The sequence below is a fragment of the Cornus florida genome, unplaced genomic scaffold (assembly GCF_030987335.1).
Source record: "Cornus florida cultivar Cherokee Brave unplaced genomic scaffold, ASM3098733v1 CherokeeBrave_3.0.0_Hap2_Chr07, whole genome shotgun sequence".
Taxonomy (NCBI): domain Eukaryota; kingdom Viridiplantae; phylum Streptophyta; class Magnoliopsida; order Cornales; family Cornaceae; genus Cornus; species Cornus florida.
This window is the reverse complement of record NW_026775577.1, coordinates 1,197,153-1,218,658: the sequence shown is the minus strand read 5'-3', so window position 1 is coordinate 1,218,658 and position 21,506 is coordinate 1,197,153. Positions and strand designations below refer to the sequence as shown.

At 35.5% G+C, this 21,506-nt stretch overlaps 1 protein-coding gene across 3 annotated transcripts; it reads left to right on the top strand.

Moving 5' to 3' along the window:
- The first annotated feature begins 1,704 nt into the window (after positions 1-1,704).
- Positions 1,705-21,357, top strand: LOC132315661 (uridine/cytidine kinase UKL1, chloroplastic). 3 transcript variants are annotated; one of them, XM_059814001.1, is made up of 14 exons: positions 1,705-2,112; positions 2,341-2,432; positions 4,062-4,131; positions 4,341-4,459; positions 7,376-7,472; positions 8,641-8,720; positions 10,925-11,065; positions 11,622-11,705; positions 11,815-11,875; positions 13,473-13,533; positions 20,179-20,272; positions 20,417-20,489; positions 20,804-20,886; positions 20,977-21,357. In XM_059814001.1, exons 1-14 carry the CDS (start codon positions 1,929-1,931, stop codon positions 21,121-21,123), a joined length of 1,386 nt encoding a protein of 461 aa, XP_059669984.1. In that variant the 5' UTR covers positions 1,705-1,928; the 3' UTR covers positions 21,124-21,357. The 3 variants fall into 3 exon arrangements, with proteins under 3 accessions (XP_059669984.1, XP_059669983.1, XP_059669982.1); XM_059814000.1 differs by having other exon boundaries at positions 10,922-11,065; XM_059813999.1 differs by having other exon boundaries at positions 10,871-11,065.
- Positions 21,358-21,506: the final 149 nt, after the last annotated feature.

The window sequence follows — 21,506 nt, the reverse complement described above, 5'->3', positions numbered from 1 at the left end:
ATTTAATTACTTGATGCAACACTAAAACTTGACAAGTGAAAGAACAAATTTTCGTATATGTATATGTATATGTATACATTTCTTGACAATATGAAACAGCCATACGACATCTACAAAGCACAACCAAACAAAATAACACTACACACAAAGACATAGGATAGATAAGAAATAGTAATTGCATGTGCGCGAAACTAACTTCAAGCTTGAAAAATCGTGAGCAATTTAGCCAAGCTGTTACCCAAGTCATGACAAACATGGCCAAATAAAATTAATAAGATAGCAGGCATTCTATGCAAAAATAAAATTAATAAGAAAGGTTAGGTTTACATCCAAGTTGCCATAACACTATATTATTTTTTTCTTAGAAAAGAAATACATTGCAGGCCTTCTTGCATTAATTTTCTTGGGCAAGTATATGGACCTTTTTGTGAACAAATGTGGACAATTTAATGGCCCCATAGCCGAGCATATTTGTTGCAAATGCATGGGCCGAACTTACAATTAGATGCTCTTTAATGTGTGATACACTAAAACCTATGGAACTTGTTCACGAGAAACAAGAATTGAGTTTTTGACAATCTAAGCCTGAATTATTTATGAACATCCCAATTAATTTGCCGTCTTTATTACGAGTTTGGTCAAATTATTATACTTAAGTCAAAACTCTCTCTTTTTTTTTTTTTTTTACAAAGATTCAATCTTTTTGATTCAAGGTTTAGGTTTTAGGGTTTATGATCATCAGGTAAGCAAATGACGGAATAAAGGTGATGCATTTATCAATTTTATTCAGCAAAAACTAAGTTGACAAATGAAACCATGTAATAAATTAATTTTTTAGGATACATGCCTTGAACCTCTTTGCATATACTTATTCTTTGATAACCTACTAAAAAAACAAAAATCGTAGATGAACAATGGTACAATATATTATTTTTATTCTGTTCTTTTTTAACAAATTAACATGATTTGAAAGTTGTAATTGCAGTTGCACACATTCGAGATTGGGCCGTTTGACATGCACTTTGTTTTTGACTAAAACAGAAATACTGTTTTTGTTATAGGAGTGTTTTGGAAAAAAATCGAAAGCACGTTTGGGAACGATGTTTCGTTGTAATTGTACTTGCGCACATTCGAGATTGGGCCCGTTTGACATGCGCTTTGTTTTTGACGTTTTATTTTTTGACTAAAACAGAAATAGTGTTTTTGCTATGGGAGTGTTTTGGAAAAAAATCGAAAACACAAACATCATAGTTATGATTTTGGGCCTTGAACAGTTGTTAAAATAAGAAAAAATAATTTTTTTGTGTTTTAGTTTTGGGTCACTGTTCACAGAGTGTTTTAGTTATGTGTAAAATAAAACAAGGTAACACTAAACATGTTTTTGTTGTTAAAATCGACACTCTAGCAGTCCAAAAATAAAAACAACGGAAACAAAAGGCATATTAAATGGGGCATAAGGGTCTGTTTGTGGCTTAGTTTATTCTTCTTTTCAATTAGAATGTAGGGCTCAAATTACCTTCCCCCCCAAAAAACAAAAAAACACAAAAAAAACCTAGGGCTCAAATTGTCAATTTCACAACTTGTATCTTGGTACCCAACAAAGCATTTGGCATCGGCAATGCGCATATATTCTTTTGCGCAACTCAAAAAGTCAAATTGTAAGGTAGTGGGGTGAGTATAATTGTAGAGATTGTACAAAAAGTAAAAAAAAAGGTAGTGGGGTGAGTATCGCGACAAGTGATAGAAACGTTCGGGTTTCGTCTTCTTCGTCTTTTTAACAATTCCTGAGAACAACTTTAGCTTCACATTTCGAAAAAAAAAAAAAAATTCCTGAGAACAACTGCTCGGGGAGAGTGTGAGAGAGAACGTATTCAAGCTAGAGAGAGAAAATATATAGTTATATATATATAGAGAGAGAGAGAGTCGGAATGCAGGAGGAGACGTCGTCGATCGATTACGCGATGGAGGCAGCGTCGGGACCTCACTTCTCAGGCCTCCGACTCGACAAACTCCGCTCTACGTCGTCTGTACCTCGCTCTTCGTCCGTCCCTACTACTCCTTCCTCAGCCCTATCTGACTCTTCTAACGTCCCCAAAGAACCATTCGTTATAGGTAACTCTCACTCACTTTTTCCGTTTGATTCCTGAGAAAAAAAATCTATGGATGAGGAATTACATATATCCAATTGAACGATCTCAATGTTTTCTCTTGTTTTCTTAACAATTGCATGCCTTATTGTGTGTCTTCAGTATCAGTTTGCTGTAGTTTGGGGCTTTTGGTTAGAATTTTTGAGTTTGATGGCGTTATTTATTTATTTATTTATTTATGGTAATTGAGTAGGGGTTTCTGGTGGTACGGCTTCCGGGAAGACGACAGTGTGCGACATGATAATTCAACAGCTCCATGATCATCGGGTTGTGCTTGTCAATCAGGTGTGTAAGTGTGCTGGAGCTTATTCTATATTCAATTTTGTTGATTCTGATGAATGCACTTTGATATTTGTTGAGAACGAATGTCATTCTTTAATAGCTTTATAGAATAATACTCCTCTGAATGCTATAGTACAATTGTTTATTGATCTCAACAACTTTTGGGCTTGTACCTTAGTTTCTCTTATTAGCTTGTACCTTATTTTCTACTATTTTTTTTCCCTTAGGGGCCATGACCGCAGACATAGTCCGAGCCTTGCCCAATTCGTGTGGAGTGATCGCTTTGCACGGGTCCCGTGTATTAGTCAGGGCAAAGCCCCGGACATCCCAGTTATATATATATATATATATATAGAGAGAGAGAGAGAGAGAGAGAGATTTTCTATTTGAGTTTACTCCTTATTTAGGAATTGGATTATTTAAAGAAGTGCAATACTATTGACATAGGAAACGATATTCATGCCGTTATGAGACATTTTTTCTATAGAGAAAGGCCCTACCATGAGTCATGGAGCTAACAAGGGGTTTGGGAATCAAAGATATATAAGCTATTGTTCCAAGCTTCGGTCGCTTAGAACCCCAGGACGGAGAACAGGGATGAGGTGGCCATTAAGGAGCTTTCTCGATATCAACTAGCTGAACTTAAAGAAAGAAGTCAAGCCACAACTGACGCCCTAAAGCAAACAAGCCTACACCAATAGTATATATATATATAACTCAGCTTGTTGATGAGTGGTATTGGACAATAAATGAATGATTACCAGGAAGAATAAATAAGGATAACAAGAAAATGGGTAGACTAACTTTGGTTGGAAAAACCATGTCAGGTATTTAACTTATCCAATGTAGATACTTCTTTCTGATAATGGGGGATGTCGATAATGGCCTTATGTTAAAATGAAAAAGCAGGCTTGTCCACATGCTGATATTAGATATTTTGAAAGGCTGAAAGCTACACAAATAGATGCCTGTAGACTAATGTCCAAATTGTTTCTGCTGCATCCTGGTGGCTCTTGTGATTCCTCTTTCTGGCATTTGGGTAAAATGAAAAGGCAGGCTTTGTCCACATGCTGATATTAGATATATTGAAAGCTAACACAAATAGATGCCCGTAGAGTAGAAGTGTGTACGAAGGTTCTTAAAAACTAATAAAATATTAAAAAAAAGAAAAGAAAAAAGAATATGAAAAAGAAAAAATGAAGAAGAAAAGAATCTCTTACATGTGCTTGAGTGCTTGACAGTTTTTGTTGTTTCCCTGAATGTGATATTATAGGGTCCTAATATTGTATGATGCATGGAGGTGCTTACATGGAAAGAATGTAATATAGTTTAAGATCAGCTCATCTGTTTGATATCAGCTGGCCTGACAAACTAATTAAGAAACCATCAATATCATGGATGAATCGTCTTAATCATTGAAGATACCTTAATTTGTCGTCAATTGTGTTGATTAAAATGCCTGATACATAGTGAGTAAACAACACGTGTAGATTCCTCGAATTAGATTTTTCATTAAGGTTAAAAATATAATTTCTCAAGAAACATTAACGGAAATTAATTGTTAATAGATTTTTTAATGCAGAATAATTCTAAATGAATTTCCTGATGTATGTTTGTATGGTTATTCTGTAGGATTCATTTTATCGAGGCTTGACAGCTGAAGAATCTGAACGCGTACATGAGTATAATTTTGATCATCCCGGTAATCAAATTTTTTGTTTAATATTGCTTTAGGTCCTTTAGTTGATATTCATTTGTAAAGTAAGATCTAGTGTATTTATCAAAAAAAGCAAGATCTGGTGTTGTAAATTTCTCAACTTTGCTGAATTTATCATGCAACCACATTTCACCAGCGTCCTGCAGGGGTGAATTTTCTGCAAGCTTTATAATCCTATGTTAGTTTCTCTGTAGATGCCTTTGACACTGAGCAGCTCCTGGAGTGTGTTGGGAAGCTCAAATGTGGCCAATCTGTCCATGTTCCCATATATGATTTTAAAAATCATCGTAGGTGTTCAGAAAGTTTCCGGCAGGTATGTACTTTGCAATATGTGTAGGAAATCCCATTTTATTTTTTCTATTTTTTATTTTTATTTATTATTATTTTTGCATTAAGGCTCCACTATGTGCTTATACTGCAACCCTTAGGTGTTGGAATGTTCAAATTGTCACGGCAAGATAGTTGTAGTGAATTTAAGCTAAACTATCTTTGTAAAGGCACTTCTATTATTACCTCACTCCTCTTTTTTTTTTTATTTTTTTTTTATTTTTTTTTTACTGTGATATATAAACTATAAAGGCTTTCTTTTTGTAAGTTGTGCCTTGTTTTATTCCTTGAAATGTGTTTTGAAAGGTGCTTATTATTTTTATATATATATATTTTTATTATTATTTTTGATGGGTATACGGGGATTGACTAATCTAATGTACCATGAAATAGGATTCCCAATGTATGAAATAATAACAAAAGAGGATCTTAGATAATCGAAGTGAGACATCATTATCTAAGGAAACTTGGTGGTGGAATAGGTACTTTTAATCCATAAGAAAAACAAGAAGTGGGTGTTCTAAGATTAGAAATGAAGAAAGTTTTGAACGGTACAAATATTAAAACAAGCAAGTTAAAAATAGTACAAGATGACAAGTATAGAGCGTGCAACAATTTTTCTTCGGAAATAGGAAAAATGATGGGGAGAACAATGTATACGAATTTATAGGAGAGTAAAATTAGAGAATTTAATCACATTAATTGCATAAGAGCATAAGAGTGAGGATTAATGGTCTTGATGGAGATGATGAAATTAGATTATTAGAGAAAGGTAGAGAAGTTACCTTGAGCAGTTGTTAAAGGAAACCACGGGTTAAAAGAATATGATATCTTTAAGAAAATTGGAAAAAAACAAATTTCTTTGCAAGACTAGGGTGTATAAGATTTAAAAATGCTTCGAAGAAGATGAAATCAGGAGGTATAAGCCTGCATGATGCAGCCATTAACTCTAGAATTGAGAGGGTTTTAGTGGTAATAAATTGAATATATGGAATGTATCTATAGCTAGACTAGGAAATAAGTGTGGATTTAGTGAAGATCGAGAGTTAAAAGATACCAAAAAAATGAACAGTTGTGCTATTTAGACTCAATTATTCATATGGTTTAAGTGGACGAGTGGTTTTGATAGAGTGTATGATTATACGTTTAGAATTGAAAGGTAACTTATAGAAAAAACTACATTATTTGAAAGATAAATCTTATAAAACTACTCCCTCCGTCCCATAGCTGCTTTCTTCTTTAGTATGTCTTAAAATAATTGTCCACCTTTCTTTTTAGATGTTCAAATTTCAACTTCTCCAAAATTGTTATTAAGTTTTGAAAATCTTTTCAAATCGATAAAGTGAATGTATAATTTTGTTGGATAAATTTTGTAAAATTCAAGGGGCCAACGCTTATTATGGGACGGCTGTATTATTATATTAGCCAGCTTCATGAGACGAAATGTTGGATGACAAAACAGTGACATGTTAATAAACTGAGAGTGACTGTGTTGATGTTTATATCGCTATTGAATACGGTGAAACAAAGAAAGAATAAAATTATAAATGAATACATTGGTGATATGGTGGAAGAACCAACGGTTAGAGATGTATCCCTAGGTTTGTATGGTTATGTGCATTGAAGATCAATAGTTGAACTAATAAGCAAAAGTAGCATGGTTTACATTGAGGGTGATGCAAGGGGAATGAGAAGATCAAAATTATTATTTCTTGGTACAGTAAGTAAAAGTTTTGGTAGCATGCATCATAGTGTAAGTACCTTTGAGTCATCAGGCTGAAAGTCTATTGAGTATTGCGCTAATTGTCCATATATGCAACTAAAACATTTTATTAATACTAGTTAATCATATTTTAGTTATAACTCATGAAAGCATCAACTCGACTTTAGGTTGATCATTTCCACCATAACCTTGTCTAGGGCCTTGTATTTTTTATTTTTTATTTTTAAATTTTTAAATAAGCCATTTTGTCTTTGTTTTTATCTTAACCCATAGTCTTTTTTTTTTATTTTTTTTATCTTCAACTAGTCCTTGGTAATGTCTTCAACTTTAACACAATATAACGTGAACTTGTCAATAACTTTCCAAGTTCATTGGCATGCTGTTGAGTTTCATGTGTAGCAATTTTTGTAATGAAAAAGGGAAAAGAGTAGTATTTTGCCTGCGATACGAGAAATTACTTTAGGGAGGTATTACAGCAAGGACATTTCTATTTTGCAAGGAGTGTTTTTATTTTTGGGTCCTCTTTTTAAACAATTTGAATACTGATTACCATCCATTTCAGATCTCAGGTTGCTGTTATTGGTTTTTACAAGATGCCTAGGGTAAATTTAGAATTTTCCCTTTCATTTATTCAATATAAGAATCTGTTTAAGATATGTTATTGCTACTCTGTTACTTGCATCCATACATCTTGTGAACTTGTTATATTTTTGTCAGGATCCATAGTATGTGTTTTATGTTCATCTTTTCCTTCTCTAAACTAGAAATAACAGGCTTGTAAAATTTGTAGAATTTGTTGTCTGATATTGGTGAGTCTCTGTAGAATTTTGGGTTATGTAACTTATGTGCTTCCGTTGTTTATGTATAGTGTGCAAACTGAGCTGCCAATTTTCATAACCTTCTTAATGAACTCTTGTTCTTCTTCTTTGTAAATTTTTTATGATTGGTTCATTGACAAAATGAGCGCATTGGTTATCTTAATCCCATGAAATAAATTGCAGGGTTTTGATCTGTGTGTATGGTGCGGTTTGGGGGAGGGAGGGAGGGGGGTGCGGTTTGGAGAGAGAGAGATTAGCAATAATAATAATAATATTATTATTATTATATATAGGAATCCATTTTTCATTTATGAAGTTCCCTTCAACTTATTTTAGAATACTAATTCAAAGTCTTTGTCAGGTAAATGTATCTGATGTTATTATCTTGGAGGGTATTTTGGTTTTCCATGACCAACGTGTCCGCAATTTGATGAATATGAAGATTTTTGTAGACACAGGTTCTGAATCTTGCATCTGGTTGTTGCTTTTGTTATCATCATTATTGTTTTTGCATCTCTGTGTTATTCATTTTGAATATCAATTTATAGCTGTTTTAGTTACATTATCTAGGGTGTTGTAGTTGCAATGCTGTATACATGTTTAGTTTTGTCATAGCAATAGCTATTTTTCTTTCAACTTGTGCATAATTTTCAAGTGATTTTATGTAGAACGAGCATACAGTGTTGAATAATGTTAGCGTATCTCAAGGCTTAGTGGTCATAATAAATGTGATATGAAAGCCTCAGCTATCTAGATCACGCCTTACTCCTTGAGGCTTTTTAGATCTTGGGATGACTATTTTATGTCTACCATCAGTCAGTTTCTTTCTTGCCCAAAAATCTAGTCTTGTTTTGATGCTCACATTGGCTTGTTTGGTTCAGCAACTAACATTGGTTCTGGCATCCATAGTGGGTAGGTTCTGGCCAAGGCTTCCTATAAACACAGATGACCTTTTTGTAGTTGTGGTAATACTTTGTTAACTCTGATGACTTTTTGGTGAATCACTAGACCTTTCCTCAATCTAGATCAAGTAGTTAAGAACTTACTACCATAGTTGGACACTGAGGGATTAGTATATTAAATTTAGAGCAAGTCTATTAGTTCTCTATGGTTGTTTTTACTGCTATAAGAATTTACTACCGAAATCAGGTTCTGGCCAAGGCCTCCTATAAACACAGATGACCTTTTTGTAGTTGTGGTAATACTTTGTTAACTCTGATGACTTTTTGGTGAATCACTAGACCTTTCCTCAATCTAGATCAAGTAGTTAAGAACTTACTACCATAGTTGGACACTGAGGGATTAGTATATTAAATTTAGAGCAAGTCTATTAGTTCTCTATGGTTGTTTTTACTGCTATAAGAATTTACTACCGAAATCGGACACTGATGGATCAGTTACTAAAGAGCAAGTCTCCTTAGTTCTCTAAACTTAGTTTTACTGCTAGCTATGAGGAGGCTTTGGCACGTAATCTCATTGCACCTTATTACTACACTGATATTAATTTTTGCATCAAACTGATGAGATTCTTATTAATTTGTTAGAATTCTCTATTATTATATCTACCGATTTTGCCCATTTAATTCTGTCTGACTATTTTATTTGCTGGTCTATACTTCTTCATAGACGCTGATGTGAGGCTTGCTCGTAGAATAAGGCGTGACACAGTTGAGAGGGGAAGGGATGTAAACTCGGTGCTTGAGCAGGCAAGCCCCTTTTCTTTGTTGTTGTTATTATTACTCTTATTATTACTGTTATTATTTTTGTGATTAACTATTTGTTAATAGTTTAAGGCTTAAGCCTCTCCTAGGGTTTCTGACTTGTTACTGCCGGAAGTACTTTTCTGGTTGATAGTTGACGTTCTTGGTTCAGTTCATTAAGGGGTTTGTTGGTTTCATAGTTGCATTCAGTTGTCTATGTCTTCACTTGTTGCAAGTTGCAACTGATGCTACTAAAATCTTTTTTTTTTGATAAACAAAATTTTATTAAAAAAAGCTCAAAAGGGGAGCGGATCCCAAGAAAAATACAAAAGACCACAACGGCCTCAAGCCTTCAAGGAGGCCAAAAAGACAACAATCTCCTCCAATGATCTCTGATCTCTCCCTGAAACCCAACAAAAAAGAGTGGAAAGAATTGAGAATTTAAGCACCGAAATCGACATCGGGGACTTGAGGTATCTTGAGGTGTAACTGGTTCTTGATAATTTTCCGGGAAGACACTATCAGGGACTTTTGTCTATGTTTTCTGTTGTGGTAGAAGTTGAATTTCTCGTGCAAGGTTCTGTAGTTTTTGCTATGAATGCGTGCATGGATTTTGACCTCTGCATCTTAGGGGTTTTAATCAATGACCTTAAATATATATGAAAAGTCACTAGGCAGAAATGTGGAAAACGTTCGTATGGATGGAGTTGCACCACATTGATGCTACACTTAATTTGTGCTACAGCAAATTGCTTGTGCTCTAGGGAGTTGTGCCCCTTTGAATTTACAAGAGGATTTTTATTGCAAAGAATGTAGTCTATTACTAGTTTGGGCTTGGAGCTAACAATAGTCTCAAATGTTATATAGGTTTTCAGAACTGCTGACATTGAGAGTTTACCAGGTATGGTAGAAGGTTGATACTCAGGATTTGTCCAACTCAGTGGTGAGATCTTGTGTATTTATCTGGATTATGTTAGGGTTGCAAATGAATTAAGCCAGGCTGAGCTTTGGCATGTCCTAGCTCACCCTTGCCATACTTGGAGGTATGTTTGAGCTAAGCTTGTGCACAGTCAAGCTCTGTTGACATGTATCAACGAGCTCAGTTTCGGCTGGGCTCAAGCTTGTTTTTGCGTAAGATTTGCACATGCAGATTTACATATCCAGTAGTATAGAATAGATGTATCTGTGTATATCTATAAATTTAAACCTTACAGTTTCAGTGATGGATGAGATCATTGCTCTGACCTTGTGTGTTGATTCTCGATCTGCCCCCTCTCATGCAACCCAACAACATTAATGAGTCCACTGTTGATACTGGTTCAAGTCAAATGAGGAAGGGTGAGATCATATGAGAGAGAAAAAGGAAAATGTATAAAGCTAACCTCGATCAAGGTGTTGTTGCAATCAGTGGAGTGTGGTTGATGGTTGTGGTCATTGTTGAATGGGTTGCCAGTTTGGTTATTGAGGTGGATGGCTGCAGCTAAGGTTGTGTAGAAGTGAAAGATAAGATCAGATCATCAGGGTTAGCTTTTAAAATTTTGATCTATTAAAGATTTAAGCCGAATTAAAAGGTTTTTTTTTTTTTTTGTTTTGTTTTGTTTTGTTTTGTTGTGTGTGTGTGTGAGAGAGAGAGAGAGAGAGAGAGAGGTTTGGGCTAATGGGCTTTATTTGTAAGAAGGGCTTGATGGGCGTTCTCTTGAAACGTATATGGATTTGGGCTAAGCTTATATTATATAAGAAATTTGAACATATTGGGCCTTAAAATTATGTAATTTTATGGCTTGTTCACAAGCCTATAGTGAGCCAAGCGCATACTATTCAGGCTTGGCTCATTTAGTAAATGTTAGAGCTTTAGGAGCTCAATTCATTTACTTAACAAACGAACAAGCTTTAGGAGCTCAATTCATTTACTTAACAAACGAACAATGGCCAAGCTTTTAAAGAGCTGACCTGAGACGTTCATGAAGGGCTCCATTCATTTGCAGCCCTAGAAATGGTGTAGGAGTAACTCATCATTTTTATTTGTTTCCAATTTTGCACTGATGTTCGTATAGCTGCTTTTAGTTGATTAACTAGTGAGTTTGTGATTTACTATCTCTCTTTTTTGTCACCTTATAATGGATAAGAATCTTGCAATAATCTTGTTAACTGTGCAGTATGCAAAGTTTGTCAAACCTGCTTTTGATGATTTTGTTCTTCCTTCAAAGAAGTATGCTGATGTAATCATCCCCCGAGGAGGTGATAATCACGTTGCTATTGATTTAATTGTCCAACATATTCGCACAAAGCTTGGTCAGCATGACCTCTGCAAAATATTTCCCAATGTGACTGTTATTCAGTCAACATTTCAGGTATGCCTTTTATTCCCTTTTGGGTTGGTGTCATCATACATTTCTAATGGTGCTTTTGGCTTATCTGTACCAAGCACAAAAAATGTTATCTTTATGTTACATCAATTGTCATCTGTTTAATGGGCCTTCGCTCCAAACCTAGCTGATACCATTTAATTATGAGTGATCCAGATTTATAAGGAGTAAAGAAAATAGTGACATCTTGGATAGATACAGAATGCTATCAAATCAAATTGTGTACAGCTAAACAATGAAAGAGAATGGAAACACATATTAAAGTGGTTTTCTTTTTTAGGGTGATGGCTCATTTAAGTTATTATACAAGTAACTCAAGGGTCAAATAACAACAGCAATAGCAACAATCAGGGATTTAACAGTTGGAGTCCATGTTAAATATCAGTCATTTATATTGATCTGAAGGGAAAGAAAGGAGTTTATATCTTTAGAAGTTTCTTCTATTCTCTATGATCTAAAATGCAATTTAATTGATGTTTGGACATCCAGTTCTCTCTGGTCCTTGGTATCATTATGCTCATAATGGACACCCATATTACAGATTAGAGGTATGCATACACTGATTCGAGATCGGGATATTTCAAAACATGATTTTGTATTCTATTCAGATCGGCTTATACGACTGGTAATTCTGCTATTTAGCTTATCAAAATTTATTGATTGACCAAAACTCAACAGCTTTATGATAATAAACATTACCAGACATGATTATTTATATAAATGTTGACTATCAGGTTGTGGAGCATGGGCTTGGCCATTTACCTTTTACTGAGAAGCAAGTAGTCACTCCAACAGGTGTGTTTTAGGGGGATGGAGAAGAATTAGGCGTGAGCTTGATTCTACTCCTTCTCTTTGGTGTATGTGCGCATGTGTGTTTGCGATGAGTTTTTGGACTATGTAGGATAATTTCTTTGATTCAAGTTTTTCATCTTGGAGAATTTTACTTCATAATATAATATATCAAATGGAAAACTGAAAATAATTGAATGTTCCTTAAATTCCATGTATGCGTTAAATTATTAAAATTGATTATTTTGTCCTGTCATCTTGATAAGGTATAATTTTGTGTAACATTGACTAACCTGATGTGATGGCATCTTTTAGAACAAAGATATGCCTCTACATGTGGCAAAAATGATTTAGGTGCCAGAACCAAAAAATTGGGATTAGCTATTGTAGAGAAATAACTAATGACCATGATTGATATTATTTCCTAGGCATATCAATATATTAGGTTTTTTATCATCTTTTTTTTTTTTTTCCTAATTTTTATCATCTTTTTAGCAAGCAGCTGTTTTCTTATGCTTTTTGGAAAATTATAATTAATGTTCTATTGAAGAGGATGTCAAACGAATTTGAAAAATATCTATATAAATTTCGCAAATTTTTCGTTCTTATTCTTCTCATTCATTATGCTTCTCCTCTCCTGCAGTAGTTGTGTAATGTAACTTTAAATCACTAAAATTTGACAACTCATAACATCCTCATAACATCTTTATTTTTGTGTTTCGTTTCTACCTTAAATTGTTCAATTGTGCAACTTTTTTGGTGTTGTATTCTTAAATGGTAAAAATGGCATTATTTAGTGTGGTCTCGTTAATTGATGGTGCTATAAAGCATAGATACTCCTATAATGGGGCCGTACCTTTATTAGATAGACGATTCTTGGTTACTCATGGATATGTGTCTGATATTATCTATTATTTGGAAATGATTTTTGTATTTATTTAGTTTACATATGTGAAACTTGGCAGATACTTTGATTATTAAAATGTTAAAATGTAACTTTTTCTAGTATAATATTATAGCATAATTCTTAGAGATAATCTTAGATTTATTTATTTATTATTTTTTAAATATTGAGATATAATAAGAATACATGATGCTTAACTTGGTTCAACATTTATGTCTTATGTAATGTTACTATGAACTTGTTGATCATAATTTTTATAAGGAAATATTAGTAACAATATATATATAACATGACAAACAATTTTTTTAAATTTATACATGTATACATATAAATTTAGTTTACATGTCTACATTCATATAATATATGTACATTATATTGCAGTGTCCTTGCCATATTCATAGCTTACTAGTTAAGAATTTCTCGTATCACTGTATCCTTTTGGTGTCATGCCCGTATCTCGTATCTATGTCCATAATTCATAGTGAGGGTATAGGGATGGGCAGACTGGATATACACGTAACTTTCTGCATTATTTGTGCAAAGTGTTTACCGTTTGACTTGAAACCGCATCCTCATTATTGGGAGCCCAAGCTTTTATCATTCTATTAACCAATTTTCCCTTGTTTTATTAATTGTCTACCCAGAAAATAAAAAGAATGTTTTGCATATCTTTAACAAATTTCTGACATTCTATTGCAGGATCGGTTTATACTGGTGTTGACTTTTGCAAGAAATTGTGTGGAGTTTCCATTGTGCGAAGGTGAGGGTTAAGTGAGGTATTGATGAAGTGGTTATTTGGAAATTGTTAATTCTTCATTTGTTGATGTAAATAAGATAGGCATGTTAATAAAGCTAGTTCCTCCCTTTAGATTCGTGTCTTGTTTAATCAAAACTATTATTGGCTTACTTGCCATTAGTACTGTACTCTACTTTGGGTGTTGCAGGGATTCTCACTGGCTGGACTTATATATGCATGAAACATAAATATATTTTCCCCTTTCTTCTCCCTATTCCACATTAAGCTATGTTGCTTATTAACCCACACTAGACAATAAATGAAAGAAGAAAAGAAATAATGTCTTTCCTTGGGACTTGGTTCACTAGCAGTTTTCTGTTTTGTTTGTTCCCATTCTCATAATTGGTAAAGGAGTTGTGCTTTTATAGTTGGGAGTTGAATTATAGGGTTTTGGATGATTAGGGTTTAGAGAGGAAAGATGAGAGAAAGAAGAAGACATAGTAGAATGTAAGAAACGGTTGTCAGTTAATTCTGACATCTCTACACCCATATATTTATTTTCTTCAGGAAATGTAAGTACAATAATTGTTGTCAAATCCCACTGATTATGCTTATTACAAGAATATTACCACATATTCCAACACTCCCTCTCAAGTTGGTGCATAGATATTTCTCATGCCCAACTTGCCTACAATAGAATGAAATGAATTAGAACTCAAACCCTTGGTGAAAACATTAGCTAGTTGTTCTTCTGACTTTACGAAAGGCATACAGATCACTCCATGATTCAACTTCTCCTTGATGAAATACTTGTCAATCTCAATATGCTTCGATCTATCATGTTGAACCGGGTTATGTGCAATGCTAATGTCCGCTTTATTGTCACAATAAAGTCTCATAGGACCATCATCCATTACAACACCCAAATCACTCATCAAGGTCTGAATCCACGAGTTCACATACCCCATGAGCCATAGCCCTGTATTCTGCTTCTGCACTTGACCTAGCCACTACAGATTGTTTTTTGCTCCTCCAAGTAACCAACTTTCCACCAATAAAGGTGCAATAACCTGTGGTGGACCGTCTATCATCAATTGAGCCTGCTCAATCTGCATCTGTGAAAGCTTCCAATTTCAAATGTGCATGACTGGAGAATAAGATCCCTTTTCCAGGTGTAGACTTCAAATATCTCATAATGCGATACATAGTCTCTAAATGAGTGGTGCGAGGGTCATGCATAAATTGGCTAGTAACACTCACTGCATTTGCTATGTATGGGTGAGTGTGAGATAAAGATATAAGTTTCCCAACCAATCTCTGATATCTTATCTTGTCCACTTGTTTGCCATCGCCACTCCGAAGACGATGATTCATCTCTAGAATATATTTCCTTTGAGATATAATGATGCTTTTATCAGATCTTGCAACCTCTATCCCAAGAAAATATTGTAAATTCCCCAAATCTTTGATCTCAAATTCCTGGGCTAAGTGAGCTTTTAACCTGGACACGTCCTCAAAATCATCTCATGTTACCACAATGTCATCTACATATACAATAAGAACAGTGATCTTGCCCTTAGCACACTTAATGAATATGGTATGATCATCATTACTTTGCTTGTATCCAAACTTGATCATGGCCAGTGTTAAAGGCGCGGCTCGAGGCTCAGGTTTAGTGTCTGTTGTCATCCTAGGCTCACTGATGTTTACTAGGCGCGCACCTCGGTTGTGCCTCGTCCTGTTTGTGAGGCGCGCCTCACTGATATATGTTTAAAAAAATGCGATTGTTCTATTTCTTAAGCCAAAAAGGGTACTTTTGGCAACTTAATAAACAAAAAAGAAATCCCATGCATACGATAGAAGGAACTTTTGTTCAAAAGAATAAAAAAAATAAGAAAGCCCAAGAGTCAAAGTGTTAATCGAGTAGCGATCTAATGAGATTGTGAGACGAAGACGAAGCCCTAGTTGCAGAGATGAACGACGACGACACGTCAGTTCTTTTTTTTTTTTTTTTTTTTTTTGTTAACATATTTATTTCTTTTCGTGCTTTGTTTTGCCATTCAAAAAAACACATTTTGCTTTGCCTTTCAAGAAAACAAATTTGTGCTTTTTTTATGGTTGTTGGATGCTTGTATAGTTGATAGATTTACTTTTTTATATTTGATATTAATTTTTAGAATATTGATATGACTTATGAGATATGAATATTATTATGGTAGTTTAAATTTTCAATTGTGCGCCTCACTTCACTTAGGCGCGCACCTCGCGCCTAGGCTCCAAAGGACCTCCAGCGCCTTGACCTTTAATAGCACTGATCATGGCCCTACAAAATCGGTCAAACCAGGCTCTCGGGGACTGCTTCAAGCCATAAAGTGCCTTCTTTAATTTGCATACCTTTCCTTTAGTGGTCATAGAAGAGAATCCTGGTGGAACCTCCATGTAGACTTCTTCCTTGAGATCCCCATGAAGGAATGCATTCTTCACATCTAATTGCTGAAAACTTCACCCTAAATTGGCTGCACATGACAAAAGCACTCGGATGGAGTTCATCCTAGCTACTGGTGCAAATGTCGCTCGATAATCGATGCCATATGTTTGGGTCCCCTTAGCAACTAGACATGCCTTGTATCTCTCTATAGTTCCATCTCCTTTCTGCTTCACAGTAAAAACCCACTTGCATCCAACAATTTTTTTTGTCATTTGGAAGTGGAACGAGCTCCCATGTCCCATTCTTCCCTAAAGCTCTCATTTCTTCTACCATTGCTTCTTTCCACTTGGGGAGAAATTATTTATTGTAACCGTTGCAACGATGACGTGGTGCAACGGACAGCTACAAACACTCCACCAAAGCACATATCTAAGCTTTTTGGTTCTATTGTAGGTCAACTTTGCTTTGGTGGAGTGTTTGTAGTCGTCTGTTGCACCACGTCATTGTTGTAACGGTTGCAATGAATAATTTCTCCCACTTGGGATCTGCAAGAGCTTCTTTCCAACTTTGAGAAATAGTTATAGAAGACAGAGGAAACAAATGCACGAAAGTAAGGAGATAAAGAATCATAGGAAACAAAATTAGAAATAAGATGTTGAGACAGGCGAGTACAACTCTTGATTCCCTTTCTAACAGCAATTGGAAGGTCATTATTATCGACAATAGGAATAAGAGAGGACTTATCACCTGATGGGAGAGGAGGTACATTGGGTTCTGAAATTGGAGTTGGAGATTGCAACCGGTGTGGTGGAGGCACATGAGTGGGAGGGAATCTGCTCCATCTGACATCTAGGCGGACGAGAATACCTTGGCAAATTCTCCTTATCTAATCTCCTATAATCAGCTTGTTCTTCACCTTGCTCCCCCTTATTATGAATGGTGTAATCTTCCACTTGTTTTCCGGATTCCTCCTGAGCTTGGGCTTGAACAGGAATAGGAATATAAGCTTCAGAATGAAAAAACGTCTCTTCCTCCTCCACATTCTCCCCCTGAAGAGATGGTTTTGAAGGAAGAAAATATGGCTCAGACTCGTGAAAAGTGACGTCCAAGCTAACAAAAGTTTTCTAGGAGGAGGATGGTAGCCCTTGTATCCCTTTTGTGTTACCGAATATCCAATAAACACACATTATAGTGTCTTGGGATCAAGCTTCCCTCTAGAACGTTGTGAATCATGAACAAAAAACACACTTCCAAAAACTCGGGGAGGAATGGAATGGATGTTTCCATTACCTTGAAGCAACTCAACAGGAACCATAAAGTCGAGCTCTCAAAGGCATCCGATTAATGAGGTATGTGGCAGTGAGAATAACATCACCCCAGAAGGTCTTAGGAACACCCATACTGAATAGTAAAGAGCGAGCTACTTCAAGAAGATGGTGATTCTTCCATTCGGCCACGCCATTCTGTGCTGGAGTATTAACACAACTAGTTTGATGAACAATTCCATGGTCAGGTAGACATGTTTGAAAGGCACCTTTAATATACTCCACCCCATTGTCAGTTCTAAGAATATTAATTTTAGCATCAAATTGAGTACATGTCATCTTGTGAAATGTCTGAAAACATGCGACCACATCACTTTTATGATGTAATAAGTATACCCAGGTAAGTCTAGAAAAACAATCAATAAAAGTAACAAACCATTGATAGCCAGAAAGCGAAACAACCCTGGATAGTCCCCATACATCAGCATGAACAATCATAAAAGGAGCAGTGCTTCTATTATTATTACTAAGATAAGAATTCCTTTGATGTTTTGCAAACTAACAAGCATCACAAATAAAACTCTCTTTATTACACTGCTTAACCAAATCAGGAAAAAGTTTTTCTAATGCATCAATAGAAGGATGACACAAACGCCTATGCTACTGATGTATCTGCTGAAGTGTTATGAGAATTACCATCATGAAGAGCCAAACGAGAAGAAGGGTTATCACCAGAAAAAGGCTCCAGCAGATGTAGACCACTATGTGCCTTACCACTGCTAATTGTTCTCCCCGTCCCCAATTCCTGAAACACACGATGAATAAGAAAAAAGGTCACATAACAGTTTAGAGATTTAGTGACTCGATTCACAGATAGCAAATTTTTAAGAAAAGTTAGAACATGTGAATACTGAAGATAGTGACATGGACAGGGAACATTGGACAAGCCCCTTTCCAGAAATCGAAGACAGAGCCATTTGAACTCTTAACTTTATCTTTACCAGAACAAGTTGAAAAAGAGGAGAAAAGATTAGAAGAACCTGTCATATGATCAGAGGCTCCAGAATCAATGACCCATGAGAGGGTGGAAAGACACTAAAAGCACTTGCAGATATACCTGTGTGAGCAAAATTAGAAGAAGATGAGATTGTAGCAGAAGTTGAGGCAGATGAAGTACTGAAGCGAGCCATCACCATCCTCGAAGTGTCTGTAATTCATCTGCAGTGAGAGTGGCAGAGTCCCCACTGTTTGGCTTAGACATTGTCTCCGAGACCTCTGACAAATGAGCATGTAACCTTGCTGAGCAAGACCGTCCTCCACCTCAACTTCTAGTGGGACGTCTGTGAAGTTTCCAACAACAGTCCAGAGTGTGTCTTGTCTTACCACAAAAGTCACACTTCAGTAGGTCCTCCTCAGAACCCCCACTCTTGTCATCGACACCAGGCTGTTGTGACCGCTCGTCTCTGTGAGGGATATAAGATAAAGCAGAACGATCTCGAGTCATACTGTGAATCATGGCACTCCTATGACTCTACGATTCTCCTTCTGCTGGACATATGCATAAGCTTTCCTCAAAGATGGGAAGGGATCCCTACCAAGCACCTAAATGTGAATCTGATCATACTCCATGTTAAGCCCGGCAAAAAAATCACACACGCTCTTTATCCAAAAGTTTTTGAAATTTGGTACTATCACTAGCACATTCTGCTTGAAAGTCCTGATAATAATCCAACTCTTGCCACAGACTATTAAGCTCAGTATAGTATTGTGCAATTGACATATCTTGTTGTTTGGTTTCATGCACCTTATTTCGTAATTCATAGACTTGTGCATCATTCCCCAACTGAGAGTAGATACAGCCGTCCAAATGCTATGGGCTGAATCAAGAAGAAGGTATCCATGACCGATATGTGGTTGCATGGAGTGTAGCAACCAAGACATCACCAGTGAATTGTCTTACACACATTGATCATTAGAGGTATCGGTTGACTCTGGCTTCTTGCGCTCTCCAATCAAAAAGCCCTCAGGCCATGTGCTTGAATTGACAAAAGGCATGATCGAGACCACTCTAAGTTATTCGTCCCGTCCAATTTCACAGGACTAATCTGAAGAGATGGATTGTCAACATTGGACGAGACACGGCCTAATCCACCTTTCTCAGTACTTGTAGAGACTTCGGACATCTAATGTCAAGAACATATACAATAGCCAAAGAACAAACAAGGAATCTAAGGATAAAACCAACTAGAAATAAGTAGAACAATTATATGTAATTATTAGACCTGAATTGGATGCTTCAAATCAAACAACCAAACTTCATAAAATCATCAACACTGCCTAGTTGCACCATTCTGGGATAGATGGAAGCAGAAAATCCAATAGAAAAGGCTCCATCAACGAGATCACAACAAACATCTTCCTTTTTTTTTTTTTTTTTTTTAGAAGATGGCTTCAAAATCAGGAAAAAATACTGTGATGTTCTAGAGAGGGGCGATTCAGGATGAAGACTTTTGAGCCTCAATATGCTCACGTTAGCACACTTCTAGGCCGCCTTCAAGTTGAGAGGAGAGGGATGAGAACAGGACTTAACCTGGCTCTGATATCAAGTTGAACTGTAGGGTTTTGGATGATTAGGGTTTAGAGAGGAAAGATAAGAGAAAGAGAGAAGAAGAAGACAGTAGAATGTAAGAAAGGGTTGTAGAAAGTTAATTCTAACATCTCTACACCCATATATTTATATTCTTCAGGAAATGTAATTACAATAATTGTGGAATTTGAATTACAATAATTGTGGTCAATTCTCACTGATTATGCTTACTAAATATTCTTGTCAATTCCACTAATTATGCTTACCAAATATTATTGGCAATCCTACTGATTATACTTATTACAAGAATATTACCACATATTCCAACATTGGGTAACTTCATCAATCATCATATAAAATTTTTGACAGTTGTCTTTATTATTTTATAGTGGTGAAAGTATGGAGAATGCATTGCGTGCTTGTTGCAAAGGAATAAAAATTGGAAAAATTTTGATTCATCGTGATGGTGACAATGGGAAACAGGTAATTTCATTCATTCTCTCTCCCTCTCTCTCATCTTCTCCTTATTATTTAAGAGAAATTTTAAAAAGATGCTTTGATTTTTTGATTTCCTCACGGATCAGACTGTTAATTTGTAACCCTACTTTATGGTCTCTAACTTAGCAGCTTATATACGAAAAACTTCCGAAAGATATTCTAGAACGGCATGTCTTGCTTCTGGACCCAGTTCTTGCTACAGGTAACTGTGTATATATATATATATATATATATATATATTATTGAATAACATTTCTTCACTTTTTTCTCCTTTTCCATTTCCAGTATCTACAAATTATTATTATTATTATTATCTTTAAAATATGCGCCACTCACTATATTGTGCAAAAATAGGTTTGGGGAAGGAGGACAAGTCACATCGTGACGATTTTTTCTTTCACAGACATCTGAAATTGAGAAAATTTCTCTCCTTTGTTTCCATGATTCTACCAAATTTAAATAACTAAGGCATTATATTCATATTTGGAGACTGACATATATTTGATTTCCTTGAAGGTAACTCGGCTAACCAGGCAATTGAATTACTCATACAGAAAGGAGTTCCAGAATCCCACATAATATTCCTAAATCTCATATCTGTGAGTTATTCTCTAACACTGGTATCAAGTACATATTATTTCATTATCTCCACGACGCTCATTCCATTGCTTGTTATTTTGCTTTATTAGGCGCCCGAGGGAATACAGTGTGTTTGCAAACGGTTCCCAGCCTTGAAAATTGTGACGTCGGAGATTGATGTGGCATTGAATGAGGAGTATCGTGTCATACCGGGTATGGGGGAGTTTGGTGATCGTTACTTTGGGACTGATGATTGATCACCCATTGTTGAAATGTGTAATTATAATCTAATATTGGATTTTTCGCAAATACCTTGAGGATCCATATCTCGAAAGATGAGAAAGTATATGGTTAGCTCAAGTACAACAATTGAATATGAAGGCAGCAATTGGCTGCCACTTCATTTTTATTTTCTGTTGCTTTTAGTTTTCTTAGTAACGAAAGTATACTGTGGTAGTATCCAATTTAAGTCCAACTTGACAATGAATTAATTATGCAACTCTTGTAAGTTTTAATGGAGTAGGTGCAGAAAACACTTCTAAAGTATATTCCGTGTAGCACTTTTATCGCTATGTAAAAAAGTGTGAAAAAAACACATCTATTCTTTTCACATTGTACAGAAAGTTGAAAACACTTCTAC